This window comes from Tursiops truncatus, chromosome 2, assembly GCF_011762595.2.
Source record: "Tursiops truncatus isolate mTurTru1 chromosome 2, mTurTru1.mat.Y, whole genome shotgun sequence".
In the NCBI taxonomy this organism is placed as follows: Eukaryota; Metazoa; Chordata; class Mammalia; order Artiodactyla; family Delphinidae; genus Tursiops; species Tursiops truncatus.
In genome coordinates this window covers 172,995,059-173,013,397 of record NC_047035.1, presented here as the reverse complement: position 1 = coordinate 173,013,397, position 18,339 = coordinate 172,995,059, and the positions used below count along the sequence as shown (strand labels likewise).

Here is an 18,339-nt window from a genome sequence, read left to right as displayed (position 1 = left end):
TGGGCATTCTAATCTCTAAGACTGCCAGCAACTACAAGACTTGGAGAGAATAGAACTAGTATCGTGCTTGGGGCTTCCCTTGTGCCAGATACACAAGGAGTTCCACACACAGTATTTCATTAAATATAACAACAATTCTCAGTTCATTTTTAGAGGTAAGAAAACTGAGGCTCAGCGATTAGGGGACTTGCCCATGGACATACAGCTACACAGCAGCAGATCCCAAATCTTAAAAGCCACATCTGTCCTAACTCAAGTTCAGACCTACATTGCCCTAAATTTAAAAAGTAAAACAGGGCTTCCCTGGTGGCGCAGTGGTTAAGAATCTGCCTGCTAATGCAGGGGACACGGGTTTGAGCCCTGGTCCGGGAAGATCCCACATGCTGCCGAGCAACTAAGCCTGTGTGCCACAACTACTGAGCCCTGTGCTATAACTACTGAGGCCCGTGCACCTAGAGCCCGTGTTCTGCAACAAGAGAAGCCACCGCAATGAGAAGCCTGCGCACCGCAAGGAAGAGTAACCCCCGCTCGACACAACTAAAGAAAGCCCGGGCACAGCAACGAAGACCCAACACAGCCAAAAATAAATATAAACAAATAAATAAATTTATTTTTAAAAAGAGAGAGAGAGACATAATTTGAGAGCAAATCACAAAAGACAACAACAACAAAAAAGTAAAATAAACAATACCAGCACTCAAGAGACAATTCCAACTGCTTTGAAATAAGACACTGAACTTCATCCATACTTTACCAAAGAAAATCATGATATAAACGCTGAAGATTAGGTTTTCAGACAAATTCACTAAAACTTATTCAAGCCATTATACAGCATAAGCCATCAGCACCCAAATCTCCTAAAATTCCTAATTTGGGAGCTGCTCTAAGCAATAAAGAAATTAAACAGGAAGTTGTGGTGAGTCTGAGCAGGTGGCAAAGCAGCATTTCAGAGCATTTTAAGGAAGCTAAGTAATGACTCCACGCGTTCCAGCAGCAGGGCAGGGGAGGACTTCACAAAAGGGTCTACCAACAGCGAGCGAGGATCTGGACGAAAGGGGACATTATTTGCTGTCGCTACACAAAGCTAATTTACGTCTGTTTTTAGATTCAGCACCATCTTTGTGGAAACAGATTTAGGAAAATCTCTAACAAACACTGAAACCTTTTATACCTAATCCTGAATTAACCAGAAAATCTAATTAGCCTGAAAAATTACACCTCTCAGCATTCTTCTTTGTTTAGTAAATATTCTGTTTGCATAATAGATATTTTGAAAATACTCCGTATGGTGAAACTGCACATACAGTATGATTCTTTCTTTGTAAATACACAGATATATTTATGATTGTATAATTAAAATCTGTATTTTTAAATACAATAAACATCTGTATTAACAGTCCACATAATATGGGAATAAAGACTAAAAAGAAATATTTAAATATTCTTCAATTAGAAACAAAGCTTCAATCTATAAAAAATTACAGAATTGATTTTGTGAACCTAGTGTACTATGATAACACCTAGAAATGTTGATGAATTGTTCCATATATAAAATTTTCCAGATGAATTTAATATTAGATTTCAAATACCAGAAATACATTAGTTTAGCACTGTCAATGAAGAAACTTTCTATAAATATATCTGCAAATATAAAAAAGCTAATATAGAACATAAACATTTCTAGATTCATAATCATAAACATTCATATTGTATTTTTAAAATAACATGATTCTCAGCTTTACAGTATTTTGGCCTTCTTCCTAAAGTCATCACTTCTTCTGGCATCCTGTCAGCCTCACAGATGAAGGTCTACCGTCTCGACTTTCCAGCTTTAGACCTCACTTTCTAACTACAGGGAACCGGGAAACTTGATACTCAAGGCTGGTAAGACACACATATTAAAGGAATATTAATGAGATCATGAGAGAAAAATAGGGCATCAGGAGCAAAGCGTATAATTTTTAAGGCTGTTCTAAGGTTTGGAGCTCGGAACTAACACTGATTTTTCAGTTTCATCTTCATATCAACCATTAGTATAAACTTTGAAATGACCTAAAAACTTGATCTGATGAAGACGCTGCATATGATGTACCCAATTTAAGGGGGGGTGGTGGAGACTGAATATTATGATTTTTTTGTTGTTGTTGCGGAGCACAGGCTCCGGACGCGCAGGCTCAGTGGCCATGGCTCACGGGACCAACCGCTCCACAGCATGTGGGATCTTCCCGGACCGGGGCACAAACCCGCGTCCCCTGCGTCGGCAGGCGGACTCTCAACCACTGCGCCACCAGGGAAGCCCTATGATTTTATTTTTACTCAAATTTTGGAATCTCTCTATTGCATTACAGTTTTCTACCCCCAAGTTCACCTCTCTAATAACATTCTTCATAGAGCCTATGCTGTGTCAAAGGTCATAGCACTGCTGGATGGCTGTTTTTCAAGCAGAAACATGCATCTTTGATGGGACATTAATCTAGGTCTCCCCTTCCATGTATTTGTGGCTAAACACTGGTCATTATTACAGAAGCATTTAGCACGTCTACTATGTACCAGGGTACTATGCTAGGCACCGGACAGACAGAGAGATCAAGACATGGTAGATAGCTTGGCCTTGGAGACCACAGACTGACTAGTGAGAAGAAAGAAAACAATCATAAGTGTGATGAGTACAGCGAAGGGAAAAGACAGGGCATGATGGAAGCTTGTGATGAGAGGATCCCCCAGAGAACTTTCACCACTGCCAATTGGCAAAGAGGCCATCCTCTAACCAAGACTGTTAAGAGGTCAAGACAATGAGTACTTAAAAACTACCATTAACAACTTACCAATCACTTCCAGTTCTGGGAAAAAGGAGGAAATGTACTTTACCCTATTCCTCACACTAGGTATAAATAAAAACATAATATATAAAACAAACAGAAGACAACTCTGAAAGGCAGAGAGAAGGTAAACCAACTGTGACCTCACGACCCAATGAACAACAAACCGGTGAGTTCCCTGGGTTTAGTTGTGGCTTCATACACCACAGGTTTGAAAAGGGAAGTCAGGGACTTCCCTGGTGGTCCAGTGGGTAAGACTCTGCACTCCCAATGCAGGAGGCCCAGGTTCGATCCCTGGTCGGGGAACTAGATCCCACATGCATGCTGCAACTAAGAGTCCACATGCCACAACTAAGAGTCCGCATGCCGCAACTAAGAAGTCTGCATGCCACAACTAAGAAGTCCGCACACTGCAACTAAAAACAGGTGCACCCAAAATATAATAAATATTTTTAAAAAAAGAGGGAAGTCAGCAACCCAGAAACACCAACAGGCACAGACCAAAAAAGCCCCAACAAATCCCTGCTCTACATCTAGCAGAAGATCCAGAAAAGGGGAAGACCAGCAAGACTGAAAGGTTTTGGATATTACCGCACTAGTCCAGCCAAATGGCACAGAACAAACCACCGATTCCACCCACAGACCACCAGCGGTGGCAAGCATGGCTGTAACAGGCACCCTACAACCCCCGCCAGGGTGGTGTCAGAGAAGGCAGAGGCAGCAACCAGGGAGGTCACTGCCAGACAGTCACAAGACCCCCCAACCTATGTACATACACACAGAGGGCGCTTACTGGAGACTCAGAACCTGCACCACCGCCGAGCAGCAAGGAGGCCATCCTCTGACCAGCACATCGGTGGAGGGCATGTGGGCCAAGGAATGAGGCACTGCCGTCACCCCCCGCCCCGGCCAGGAAGGCAGCAGGGAGATGTACTGGGGAGCCAGGCACTAATGAGGAACTCTCAGAGAAGGCCAAAAACATGGGTACTTGAAGAAGTTAAAGCCTCTGTCTGGTACCTACAACTACATCAAACCTTAAACACAGTCCAATTTCTAGCCCGTTGAACATAACACTGCACGCCAGAGGCCTATTTACTTCCATTCCTATTACCCAATAAAACATGTCTGGCTCTCAACAAAAACTACGAAGCATGGCAAAAGGCAAGAAAAAAATCATCTAAAGAGATAAAGGTAGCATCAAACTCAGATACGGCACAGATGTTGGAATTATCAGGCGGAATTTAAAATAACTACTATTAATATTTTAAGGGCTGTAAAGGAAAAAGTAGGCAACATACAAGAACAAATGAGTAATGCAAGCAGAGGGATGGAAAATCTAAGACAGAATCAAAAAGAAATGCCACAAATTAAAACACTGTAACAGAAAAGAGAAAATGCCTTTGATGTGATGATCAGTAGACTGGACACGGCTGGGAAAAGAATCAATGAGCTTGAAGATACGTCAACAGAAATTTCCCAAACTGAAAGCAGGATAAATACCAAAAACTTACACAAATACCAAAGTACAAAAAAACGCACACAAACTGCAGAAAACCAAAGATGAAGAGAAAATCTTGAAAGAAGCCAGAAGCAAAAACACTGAACTAGTGAAGAACAAGAATAAGAGTTACAGCATACTTCTCTCTGGAGACCATGCAAACAAAAGAAGAGTGGGAAAAATATTTCAAGTGTTGAAAGAAAAAAATCACCAACAAGAACTCTGTATCTAAAGAAATCATGCGTCAAAGTGAAGCACTTTCCTGAACAAACAAAACTGAGAGAATTCAGCACTAGCAGACCTGCCTGCAAGAAATGTTAATACTGTTAAGATGGCATTACTCCCCAAATCAACCTACAGATGATCCCTATTAGAATCCCAGCTGGCATCTTCAAACCTGCCTCTGCTCCATCTTCACACCTTCCCTCTGTGTGGTGCCCCTCTGCCTCTCTATGGACATCTGTGGTTGCATGTAGGGTCCAGGATAATGTCCTCATCTCAAAATCCTTACCTTAATCATATCTGCAAAGGCCTTCCTCCCCTCTTCAGCCTACAATAGCAAAAATATCTTGGAAAAAGAAGAAAGTAGGAGGAATCAGTTTACTCAATTTCAAGGCTATTATATAGCTAGAGTAATGAAGCCTGTGTGGTATTAGAGGAGGGACATACATGTCTCTGAGTGAAACAGAAGAGATGGCCCAGAAACAGACCCATACAAGTGTGGCCAGCTGATTTTTGACAGAAGTGTAAAAGCAATTTATTGGAGGAAAGATAGCTTTTCAACGAACAGTACTGTAGTAATCAGATACCCATAGGCCAAAAAAAATGAACCCTGATTTAACCTCATACAAAAATTAAACTCAAAATGGATCACAGGGACTTCCCTGGTGGAGCAGTGGTTAAAAATCCGCCTGCCAATGCAGGGGACACGGGTTCATGCCCTGGTACGAGAAGATCCCACATGCCGCGGAGCAACTAAGCCCGTGCACCACAACTACTGAGCCCACGTGCCACAACTACTGAAGCCTGTGCACCACAACTACCGAAGCCCGCGTGCCTAGAGCCCATGCGCCACAACAAGAGAAGCCATCACTATGAGAAGCCTGTGTACCGCAGCAAAGAGTAGCCCCCACTCACCTCAACTAGAGAAAGCCCGTGCACAAAACCAAAGACCCAACACAGCTAAAAATAAATAAATAAATAAATTGATTTTTTTAAAAAATGGATCACAGATTCAAATGTAAAACTATGAACTTTTAGGGGAAAAAAAATACTTGAGGCAAATATTTAGAATCTAAACCTACTGTGATGGTTAATTTTGTGTGTCAGCTCAGCTGGGCCAGATATTTGGTGAAGCATTATTCTAGATGTTTCTGTGAGGGTGCTTTGGATGCAATTAACATTTAAATTGGTGGACTCTGAATAAATCAGGTTGCCCCCTGCCCCCAGTAGAGTGGGTGGCCTCATCCAGTCAGTTGAAGGCCCTCAGACAATGGAAGTCTGACCTCCCGTGCAAGAATAAGTTCTGCCAGCAGACAAACTTCGGATCTGAACTTCAACACTGGCCCTCCCCTGGGTCTCCGGCCTACCATCCCACCCTGCAGGTGTTGGACTTGCCAACTTGTATAATCACATAAGCCAATTCCTTAAAATAAATCTCTCTCCATACACACACACACACACACACACACACACACACGCCCTATTGCTTGTTTCCCTGGAGAACCCTGACTAATAGAGCTATATAGCGAGTTCTTAAGATTTGACACAAAAGCCTGATCCATAAAAGGGAAAATTAATAAATTGGACTTTATCAAAATTAAAAACCTTTGCTCTGCAAAAGACACTGTTAAGAGTACAAAAAGACATTGGGAGAAAATATTTGCAAATTATATATCTGACAAATGACTAGTATCTAGACTATACTAAAAAGAGACTCTCTAATCAGCTTGATGCTTTGTGATGACCTAGAGGGGTGGGATAGGGAGGGTGGGAGGGAGGCTCAAGAGGGAGGGGGTATGGGGATATATGTATACATATAGCTGATTCGCTTTGTTGTACAGCAGAAACTAACACACCATTGTAAATTGCAATTACACTCCAATAAAGATTAAAAAAATAAAAAGTAAAAAAATTTAAAAACTCAACAGCACAAAAGTCTAATTAAAAATAGGCAAAAGCCTTGAAGAGACATTTCAATGAGAAGGATCTATTGATGGCAAATAAGCACATAAAAGGTGTTCAACATCATTAGCCATTCGGGAAATGGAAATTAAAATCAGGAGCAATCACTACACACCTATCAGAATGGCTAAGATAAAAAAGAGACACCACCAAATGCGGGTGAGCATGCAGAGGACCTGGACCACAGGCACTGCTGACATAAGTGTAAAACGTGCAGCCGCTCTAGGAAACAGCTTGGCAGCTTCTTGAAAAATTAAACGTGCAACTGCCATATAACTGCTGCTTAATTTTCTTGAAAAGTTAAACAGCAATTATACACACGGGCATTTATGCCACAGAAATAAAGGAGGTACGTTCACACAAAAACCTGTGCACAAACGTTTATACGTAGCAGCTTTGTTTGCAAAGGCCAAAAACTGGAAACGCAGACATTCTTCAACGGGTGAATTATTTTTAAGTACGGTACATCCATACCATAGAATACTAGTTAGCAACAAAAAGAACAAACCCTGATACACACAACAACCTGGATCAATCTCCAGAGAATCATGTGGAATGATAAAAGCCAATCCCGGGGACTTCCCTAGTGGTCCAGTGGTTAAGAATCCACCTTCCAACGCAGGGAACGCAGGTTCAATCCCTGGCTGGGGAACTAAGATCCCACATGCTGCAGGGCGACTAAGCCCACATTCCACAACTAATAAGCCCACGCGCCACACCTAGAGAGCCCACGCATCTCAACTACTGAGCCTGTGAGCCACAACTAGAGAGAAGCCCACGTGCCGCAAAGAAGAGCCTGCACACTGCAACAAAGATCCCGCGTGCCGGAACTAAGACCTGACACAGCCAAATAAATAAATAAATAAATAAATATTTTTTAAAAAGCCAATCCCAAAAAGCTACATAGGCTGTGAGTCCATTTATATAACATTCCTGAAATGACAATATTATAAAAATGGAGAACAGATTAGTGGTGGTGAGCGGTTAAGCGGCGTTGGGGGTGGGAGGGGAGCGGGTGTGGCCATTAAGAGGGCAACATAAGGGTTCGTTGTGTTGATGGAAACGCCCAGCATCTCACCTGTACCAACATCAACACCCTGACTGTGATACTACAGTCCCGTCTGGCAAGACGCTACAACGGAGGTAAATGGACAGAGGGCACAGGGGACCCCTCACTATGGTTTCCTACCGCTGCTTATGGAGCGACAATCATCTCAAAATGGAAGTTTAGTTAAAGAAGACTGACCAGTACTAACATGTCAGAAGAATGAAAATCTCCCAGCAGACACGGCGGGGAGGGCGTAGATACTGACTGGGAAGGGGCTCATGGCTTTACATAAGCACAAATCCATCAAGCCATACATTTAAGATTAGTACAATTTACACACGTGATTATATGCTATGCCTCAGTGAAAAATTATTTTAAGTTGCCTTTTGGTTATTAATCTTGTTCACTGTAACCATGATATGATTATATATAAAATTTTTTTTAACTGTCTGTACATTTATCAACAATGAAACCGTGGGCAGCTTTTAGCAGAAGCTGCTTAGGTGGGGTGGTGAAGCCATAGGAGACCAGGTTAAGGAATGAGCAGGAAATGAGCGAACACGAAGCAAATACGTGCAACTTTTTCCAGAAGTTGCCAGTAAAGAATGATAAGGTGATACTCGGAAGGGAAGGTATTGCTGAAGAGCTTTACCAAAATAGGAAAACATGAGCAAATGTACATCCTGAGGGAAAAAACTTGGTAAATAATGAGTCTAAAGCCATACGAGCACAACGCTACACAATGTTTAGCAAAAGGTTTGTGAAAAAGAGGGAAAAGCAAATATGAAGAGACACTCATTGATAGAAGATGCCACGCCTGCACTGCCTGTACTGGGGGGAGATCACTGATGACACTGGTGCACCTGTAGGTTTCATGGTGGGAATAACTGTAACAGAAACGACGACGACAACCGTAATGACAGCTCTGTGGTGCCGAATGTGTACTGCGACAGCCAGCCCCGAGGTGACCCTTAATGTCCCGTAGCCTGACATTCACACTCTGTGCTGTAACCTCCACACAGAGCAGGGCTGAGCTGTGTGATTGCTAAGACATGACAGGGCGCAACTTCCAACATCGGGGCATAACAGACAACGCAGCTTCCACCCTCTTCCCTCTTGCATGGCTCTGTCTAGGGGAAAGCTAGTCACAACATTCAAGCATCTGCAAAGAGGCCCAAACAGGACCACGGGAGTGACCATCCTAGAGGCAGCTGCTCCGGCCCGGCCAAGACTTCGTAAGACGCCAACCCCGTGAGAGACCCTAAGCCTTTAAAACCACCAACTAAGCTGCTTCTGAATGACTGAGCCACAGAAACTGTGACATAATAAATGTTTACTGTTTTAAGCCAGGAGATCTGGGAGTAATTTATTAAGCAGCAGTAGATACCTACTCTACTTGCTTGAGTGCCAGGCATGCTAGGTATACAGGAACCCACTCGTGATCCCCATGTCAAGAGGAGGAAACTGAGACACACAGAAGTTAAGTAACTGGCCCCAATTATCACTCAGCCGGCAAGTGACATGGACCCGGATTCAAATCTAAGGACAGCTCGATTAACTGCTGTGCATACGTCCTCCCCAAGCAGAAGCAGTTCCCACCCCACAGTTTTCACTTCTGCCGTGAAACGGAAGGCAAGACTATCTGCTAAGACAGCAGGGAAAAGCAGGTGAATCAGAGAACTGAATAAAACGGAAAAGGTCTGAAACAGCTGCCACGAAGAGCTAGGACGAGGTCTGGCTAGAGAAATCGAACAGGATTTCCAAATAGTCCAGGAGAGGTTAGGAGCCATGACCTTCCACGTAGTGAATTTAAGATGAGCACGATGAAGAGAACACAGGGCTGCTAGTGGACCTACACATAACGCGTAATTTCAGGTGTGAAACAGTGGTGATGGCCAGATGGAAGAGAAAACACATGTCTTTCCCAAGTCCAACTAATACATAAGGAGCCACGTGCAGAAAAATTCCAGGACACACGAAAGAAATATTCTACATCAAAGTATCACGTAAGGACTGAAGAAAAGACTAAGACGAATGATGATAAACTGACAGTAACTGCCTTGACCTCAAGCATCAGAAGTTTTTCTAGAGAACCTTCCCTTTTTCCTGTCTCCACTCAAAATGTCACAAGAAAAATTAAAACCTATAAAAGAAAAAGTGCATACTAGTTCCGTTACCATCAGACACACCTTAAGAGCAGCCTCACTGACTTAATTTGATGAATAAAACTTACAACAGAGCTTTAGGCCCAAAATTTATCAAATTCACTAATAATTAAACTTTTCTAAACACATTTCAGTTTCACGCATGTGCTTTTAAAATTACTTCACTTTACTTGACAAATTGACACAAAGGGGCTTCCCTGGTGGCGCAGTGGTTCAGAGTCCACCTGCCGATGCAGGGGACACGGGTTCGTGCCCTGGTCCGGGAAGATCCCACATGCCGCAACGGGAGAGGACACAACAGTGAGAGGCCCGCGTACCGCAAAAAAAAAAAAAATTTTTAAATAGTAACACCTATAATTAAACGGTTATGAAGGTGGCACAAGTGTTCCATCATCCACTTTCAGTCTTACCCTTATCTGCTCAGTGGAGCTGCTGCTAAGCTCATCACCGGACTCTGAATCGTGATGTATCCGTTCCGAGCCTTCTCCTGCTGAATCACAAGACTGTTCCTGGGAGAAGCCAGCTTTCTCTACGTCCAAGAACTCTGGACCAGGAAAGTGACCAAATAACCGTGTCCTATTCTGGCCAGAAACTTTGGGAGAATGTGAGTCACTGTTGAACTTTCCATTATTATGGGTCAGGTCCAGGCTGAGGTTGACAGTCTGACCTGGAATATAACTGGGTCCAAAATTCTGATTGGCATCACGAGTAAGACCTGTTCCTTGCACAGACGGCGATGGCTTTCCAAAACTTGAAAGCTCGGGCAATTTGCTCACATTTTCTGTGGACCTCTGCAGGTGGAGACTCTGCATCGTTTTCACAGAATGATTCGGCAGCCCCGCTGCCTGTTTCACAGGTGGCATCAGGGCTCTGCGGCCGACCTCCCTCACATACTGGGCAGGCACGTAAAACGCTTTGGAGTTCTCATCCAGCTTCACCTGCCACCAGTCATCGTTGGTCTTCTTCACCAGGATATATCGCTCCCCTTGTTTTATCACGACCTTTCTGTCCTTCGCTTCGTATTCGTAATCATATTCCACTTCAATATACACCTGCCCTGGAACAATCTTCCCACCTCTGTCAGCCATTTTCATTCCGTAATATTCACCTCTCAAAAAGGATGCTTTGCCACATTATGGCTCTGTGGCTTGTTGGATCGATACGGCTATTTTTATTTAAATGAAGGAAGAGAATGAAGAAAAAAGTTAACATAGTCTGGATTTTTAATATTCATTCACAAGCATCATAAAGAACATTACCTTCAAATCTCAAACCCAGAAATTAAACATGTGTCTAATATTGTATGTATGGTCCTGCATTACAAATGCTCTCATTCTAACTGTAATCTACATTTTTCAGTCGTTTATGACCAAAACTGAACCAATGACTGGAATGGTAAATACGCTAACCAACCAGACGTACGACTATCAAAAATAAGAGGTGAGAAGAACTTTCCTCCCTTTCATGACTACCTCAAACCTCCTTCACTTTCTTAGAAAGGCTCACTAACAGTAACTAATACATGTTAGGCACTTACCAAGGCCAGGCATTGCTCTAGGTTCACTGCATGCCTTATCAAAAACCCTCTTTGAAGCTGAGGCTGAATTTCAATGACCCTGAATTTCATTCACTGACCCTGTATTCTTTATTTTCTAAAATGATCAAGTGCATTAGTGAGCTTAAAAAAAAGTTATCCAAATATATGTTTCATTTTCTAATATAAACTGATTAAAAAGCAGCATTGTTATTTTTAGGCAAAATACACACAAACAGAGAAAAGCATCTGCTAGTTTACTTTTGTTTCCTCTTACATCCACCCCAGTACGATGACATCCTCCTTAGCTGAATCCCACAAATCCCAGCAAGTAACCAGTCTTTTTATTTGTAAATTTTACACACACACACACACACACACACACACACACACACACACACACACACACACACACACACACACACCATGCAAAGTCTACTAGAAATATCCCTAAAATGGCTTGAGAAACCTAGGATTCACTGTTACAATTCCAAATATTTTAGTACCTCATAAAACACAGCATTCAAGCTTCAGAATGATCACAGCATCTCGATTTTGCTACAATTCAAGTCGAGCCCCAACTACTGTGGGATGAATTGTGTTCCCCAAAAAGGTATGTCTAAGTCCTAACACGGGACCTGTGAACGTGACCGTACTTGGAACTAGGGTCTTGGCAGATGCGATGAATTTGAGATGAGTTCACATTGATTAGGGTGGGCCCCAAATCCTTGGAGACAAGGAGAGGAGACGCGGAGGGAATAAGACCACGTGCAGACAGAGGCAGAAATGGGGAGTGAAGCAGCTACAAGTCAAGGAATGCCAGCAACCGCCAGAAACTGGAATGGCCAAGGAAGGATTCTCCCCTAGAGCCTTCAGAGGGAGCACAGAGGACCTCTGGCTCCAGAACAGTGAGAGAGTAAGTTTCTGTAGTTTTTAGGTCACCCAGCTGGTAGCACTTTGTTACAGCAGCCCTAGGAAAACACACTCAACCCAGCACTCCAGGATCCTCAGGCAAACCAGAGTAACTCTGACTAGTGAGATGTACCAGAAATGTTCCTACAAGGTCGCGTAGCCTCCCAATTTTCCTCAGCACCTAAGTACCGGCACGGAACTATTTACACTACATGTGCAGTAACCACCACGCCCCTGCGGACAACATCCTCTGAAACAGACAAAGCCCAGGTGATAACTAGTTAGGCATACAATTTCAGCAACTAAAATTTACTTTCTAGACAAACTACTTGAATAATAAATTTAATATAGTAATGTTGTTTCAAAAAAAATAATAAAAATAAAGAACTTACCTTAGAAGGAGAACTAAACAGCCAGTCTTACATTTAAACCTATAGAAAAAATAATAATAAAGTTCATTAACTTTAACCGAGATTGCTTAAAGAAGGCTAAGAATGCAATGTTGCTCGCGGTTTTAGAAGCATAACTTTTTTACAACAGCTATAAGGCACACAGTACAATTTTACATATCACGACTGCATCCAGCACCGCCCTCCAAACAAAGCACACTTTACCACTGCCCCTCCTACTTCACTTCCACTTCGTTTCAACTTCATTTTCGCCCTTAGTTTTTATCCTGACAGAAATATCTTTTCAAACTTCTAATAACATGAGTAACAACTTTTGTAAAATCGTTAGTAAAAAACAAACCCAGAATGTGAGACATTCCATGAGAAACACACCTGAACTCTTCAAAAACTCAATTTCATGAAAAATGAAAGAGAGAGAGAGATTCTTCTAGATTAAAGGCGACTACTGACACACAACAACTGAATCCACTCAGTGTCCTAACAGGTACCTAAAACTTAACCATACCCAAAATCTACCGCCCCCCACCCCGACCCCGCCCAATCTGCCTGGTCTTTCCCCACACAGTAAATAGAAATTCTAAGCTTCAAAGCAATCAGCCTTTATTTTCACGCATTACCAGGGCATTAGTCACTATGAACCTTAATCCTTTTACCTACATAAAAGGTTTTCACTACAACTTTTCAAAACTCCACATTGAAATACTTATCCTCAGGCGATGTTTTTTTTCTTTTACTTTCCAGGAAGTAATGAAATAACTTACGAAACATCTCTGAAGATACTGAAACAAGTCAGGGAACACACAGAAGGCTACAGGAGCTCAGGTGTACCAGAACTGCTCAGACACTGATCCGCGGGCATGGAGCAAAGGAAAGTATGAAGAGTAAGGAGTAAACTGCATGGTTTCCTGGTAGCACGGGAGGGGCCGTGGGGTGGAGTGCAGCACAGGTTAGCGGCGTCCACGCCCGGGCCTCTCACTGCCAGGCTTTACGACCACACCTTCCCCACCGACCGCAGAGGTATGGAGGAAGAGGAACCAGGGAAAACGGGAAGTCAGTTTCACCACGCTCAACATGGGACACCCAAACTAAAGTTCTCAGTACTGTAAAGCAAATAAGAAGTGGGAGGACAAGAAAGAGGAGAAGCAGTCAAAAGACATCCAGATAGAACAGGTAGTTGATACAAGGCAGATGACATGAGCAAGAGTGAGCACAGGGGTAACAGGACCTGAGAACAGGTTTCTAGTTAATACGGGGATGGGGGTGGGAAACGAACTGGGAAGCCCGAGACAACTGAAATAATAAACTTCTAGAAAGTCACGTAGCAGGAATTATGTATCACAATCCAAGGTCTAGGAAAAGTTAGATAAAATAAATATGAAGAGAAAAGCCCTATTATAAACTACAGATTCAAATAAAATTAAAATAATTGTGGGGTAGCTCTAAAAACTTGGATCTAAGGGAAATTTATCTGCATATATGTGAATAACATCTGCTGCCTATTTTTATTTAAAAACATAAGCTGCATTAAAACAAATGTTTGTGGTTTTAATTTTGGTTTGTTTCTTCGTCTATTCCCCAAACTGTGGATTTTTTTTTAAGTTTTTTATTGAAGTATACTTGTTTTACAATATCATGTAAGTTTCAGGTATACAGCACAGCACTTCAGTTATATATACATTCTCTTTCAGATTCTTTTCCCTTGTAGGTTATTACATAATATTGAGTATAGTTCCCTGTACTATACAATAGATCCTTCTTGATTATCTTTTTTTTAATTAAGAGTGATCATCTCTTTTATTTTTAATTTTTATTTTATTTTGTTTATTTATTTTTTGGCTGTGTTGGGTCTTCCATTGCTGTGCACGGGCTTTCTCTAGTTGCGGTGAGTGGGTGCTACTCTTTGTTGCAGTGTGCAGGCTTCTCACTGTGGTGGCTTCTCTTGCTGCGGAGCACGGGCTCTAGGCCCACGGGCTCAGTAGTTGTGGCACGCGGGCTCAGCGATTGTGGCTCGCGGGCTCAGTAGTTGTGGCACACAAGCTTAGTTGCTCCACGGCATGTGGGATCTTTCCAGACCAGGGCTTGAACCCGTGTCCCCTGCATCGGCAGGCGGATTCCTAACCAGTGCGCCACCAAAGAAGTCCCTTGATTTTCTATTTTATACAGACTAGCCTGTGTATGTTAACCCCAAACTTCTAATTTATCCCTCCCCACGCTGTGTATTCTTCTCTTTAGATTAGGTTGGGCACTGTTTATCCTGCTATCTTAACCTCTCAAGTACTTCGATTAGAATCTTGTTCAACTACGACGCCCTCTGAGCACAACACTCCTCCAATTGAAACATATTCTACACTTATCACCACACTCCTCCACCCTTTTCCATCACACACACACCTACTAAGCACCCAACCACGAGGACAGAGTTTTTGCACATCTACTATTCGGTAACAACCACTGCTTTTCTTTGAGGCGTGAAAAGCCTCTTACCAGTGGTCCTCTTCCTCGAGCTTCAACAAGAACAGACACACCCAGAGACACAGAACGTTTTACAACTTTTATTTCTTCCCCACCCCCACCAAAGTCAGATTCATTTCTACCAGGCTATTTTAAAATCTAATGGACTCCTCCTTTCTGTCTACCAATTTTTCTCATTTTCTTTCCTAGCACAAATTACACAGCCAGCAAATGTTATCTTCCCCCCCCAAGACATCTGCTTTAATCAACTACATCTCACAGCGTGAGATCCTTACCAGGTACATCAAAAAGTAAACAAGTAAACAAAGTCTTAAGAGGACTGGGATAATTGTATCCATAATTAATGACCTTACAATTTAAGTCTGATACATACATGTACAACATACTTAGCAATTCTAACACCATGAACAACAAAATGCTAATATAGCCTCACACACATATTAACCCACTTAAAAATACCACAATTTAAGCACCGATTCTTGACACTAAGTCCTCCAGTAGCTTTAAAAGTACTTGTTTAAAATTAACACTCCCTAAACAGCCCTCTACTAAAGAAATCAATTAAACTTAATGAGCACAACAAAAAAGTTAAAAACAACTCCAGCATAAGTTCCACAATAAGAAATTATTCCACCAAATAATTTTGTAGATTGTACACTTAACAAGAAATCACAGGCCATGATAGGGCACCTAAGGTTCTTTTCTTAATGCATGATCCCTGTTTTCTAAGAATAAAAACATATAGAATATAAGATATATATTTAGGCCTAAAGAACAGAAGCAAAATATACTCATTGCTATTATAAACTATTCTGGTCATAAAGAAATAGCAAAAATAGGAACACCAGAAAGGAGACAGGAAATAATCAGGTAACTGGAAAGCAGTAGAAAACTCAGCCAAGCACAAACTGGTAAAGGAAATTCACACCCAGATTGAAATATGAAACAAAAATGAGGAAACAACAAAAGAAGTACTTGGGAGAGCAAGCAGATTTTAATAAAAATGATATTTGCGGGCTTCCCTGGTGGCGCAGTGGTTAAGAATCTGCCTGCTAATGCAGGGGACACAGGTTTGATCCCTGGTCCAGGAAGATGCCACATGCCACAGAGCAACTAAGCCCGTGAGCCACGACTACTGAGCCTGTGCTCTAGAGTCCGTGAGCCACAACTACTGAGCCCACGTGCCACAACTACTGAACCCACGTGCCACAACTACTGACCTGCGCTCTAGAGCCCATGCTTTGCAACAAGAGAAGCCACTGCAATGAGAAGCCCGCGCACCGCAACAAAGACTAGCCCCCGCTCGCCCCAACTAGAGAAAGCCCACGTGTGGCAACGAAGACCCAACATAGCCAAAAATTAATTAATTAATTAATTAATTTTTTAAAAAAAGAAAGAAATGAGGTGGACGTAAGAAATTTTTCTTGGATTGTTACAAGAGTGAAGAAAATATTCCAATTTAAAAAGGAAGAAATATAACCTTGGGTTTGACAATTAGTCTCTAGATATACCACTAAATGCATAATCCATGAAAGAAAAAATTAAATAGGACTTTATTAAAATTAAAAACTTCTGCTCTGTGAAAGATAATGCTGGGAGAATGAAAACACAAACCACAGACAAGAAGAAAATATTTGTAAAATACATATCTGATGAAAGACTTTTATCCAAAATATACAAAGAACTCTTAAAACGCAAAAGAACCAAATTCTTTTTTTTTTTTTTTTTTGGTTTTTTGCGGTACGCGGGCCTCTCACTGTTGTGGCCTCTCCCACTCCGCCTGTGGCGGAGTACAGGCTCCGGACGCGCAGGCTCAGCGGCCATGGCTCACGGGCCCAGCCGCTCCGCGGCATGTGGGATCTTCCCGGACCGGGGCACGAACCCGTGTCCCCTGCATCGGCAGGCGGACTCTCAACCACTGCGCCACCAGGGAAGCCCCAGAACCAAATTCTTTAATCGAAAATGATCTGAAAAGAGACATCATGAAAGAATATATGCAGGTGACAAATGAGCACATGAAAAAATGCTCAACATTGTCATTAGGGAATTGCAAATTAAAACGAGATACCACTGTACAACTATTAGAACGTCTAAAATCCAAAAAAACTGACACCACCAAATGCTGATGAGAGTATACAGCAACAGGAACTTTCATTCACTGCTGATGGGGATGCAAAATGGTTCAGCCACTTTGGAAGACAGTTTAACAGTTTCTATTGATACAAAGCTAAATGTTGTCTTAACCATACAATCTAGCAATCACATCCCTAGGTATTTACCCAAATGAGTTGAAATCTTATTTCCACAAAAAGTCCTGCATGAAAATGTTCAGAGAAGCTTTATAACTGCACAAAACTGGAAGCAACCAAGATGTCCTTCAGTAGGAGAAAGGATAAACTGCGAGACAGCCAGACTTACAATACTATTCAGTGATAAAAAGAAAAGAGCTATCGAGCTACGAAAAGACAGAAATGAATCTTAGATATATTTTGCTAAGTGAAAGAAAAAAACATAGCCTGAAAAAGCCACATACGGAATGATTGTATTATATGACATTCTGGCAAAGTCACAACCATAGAGACAGTGATTGCTGGTGTTAGGACGAAGGGGGGGGGATTCCATAGATGAAGCACAGGGGATTCTTTTAGGTCAATGAACTATTCTGTATGATACTGTAGTGGTGGACACATGACATTATGCCCTTGTCAAAACCCATTAATCTTTACAACACAAGCATGAAGTTCAATGTTTGCAAATTCTAAACAATCATTTAGGAGGTCGGGGGAATCCCAGGATGGAAAGCAGATGTGACAAGATAGTCTAACGGTATTACACATACATGGAACGACCTCACTGAATGGAGAGGGGATGGAGGGAGAGGTTAACCTCACTCATTCTGGAAATAAGTGAGGTTTATAAGAACACAGATAAAGGAACTGCACATAAGCACCGTGTTCTAACACATAAAAAACATTCCCCATGGGGTATGAATTAAAAACTCTGATACTGCTATACATGTACACACACTGGACTTGAGTAATTAAGTACACAGAATGCAGATGTGGGCACCAAGTTTCCCAATGTTGGAATACGAATTTATAGACATGCAAGGGAGAAGGCTAGAATGGTCCTGGGGTAACACATTAGACTTGGAGACAGAAATATGAACTCACTTTGAGCTTACCACAGACACAGATGATTACATAAAGAAGTATTACAGGTATATGTCTATACACTGCTTAGTACACCATACACAGATCCTTGCTGTCAGTAAAAATGACACCTTGGCAGCAACAA

At 42.0% G+C, this 18,339-nt stretch overlaps 1 protein-coding gene across 12 annotated transcripts in view; it reads right to left on the bottom strand.

Moving 5' to 3' along the window:
* Positions 1–18,339, bottom strand: part of ARHGAP12 (Rho GTPase activating protein 12) — a 109,771-nt gene that overhangs the window by 80,265 nt on the left and 11,167 nt on the right. For 10 of the 12 annotated variants that reach the window (XM_033852513.2, XM_073801729.1, XM_033852504.2 and 7 more), the window contains exons 2-3: positions 12,553–12,591; positions 10,125–10,879 (exon numbers count right to left, since the gene is read on the bottom strand). In XM_033852513.2, the coding sequence (XP_033708404.1) occupies positions 10,125–10,808 (684 nt within the window). In that variant the 5' untranslated portion in view covers positions 10,809–10,879; positions 12,553–12,591. Of the gene's footprint in view, positions 1–10,124; positions 10,880–11,754; positions 12,217–12,293; positions 12,411–12,552; positions 12,592–18,339 lie in introns of those variants that run through there. The other 2 variants (XM_033852505.2, XM_033852506.2) reach the window with 2 other exon arrangements.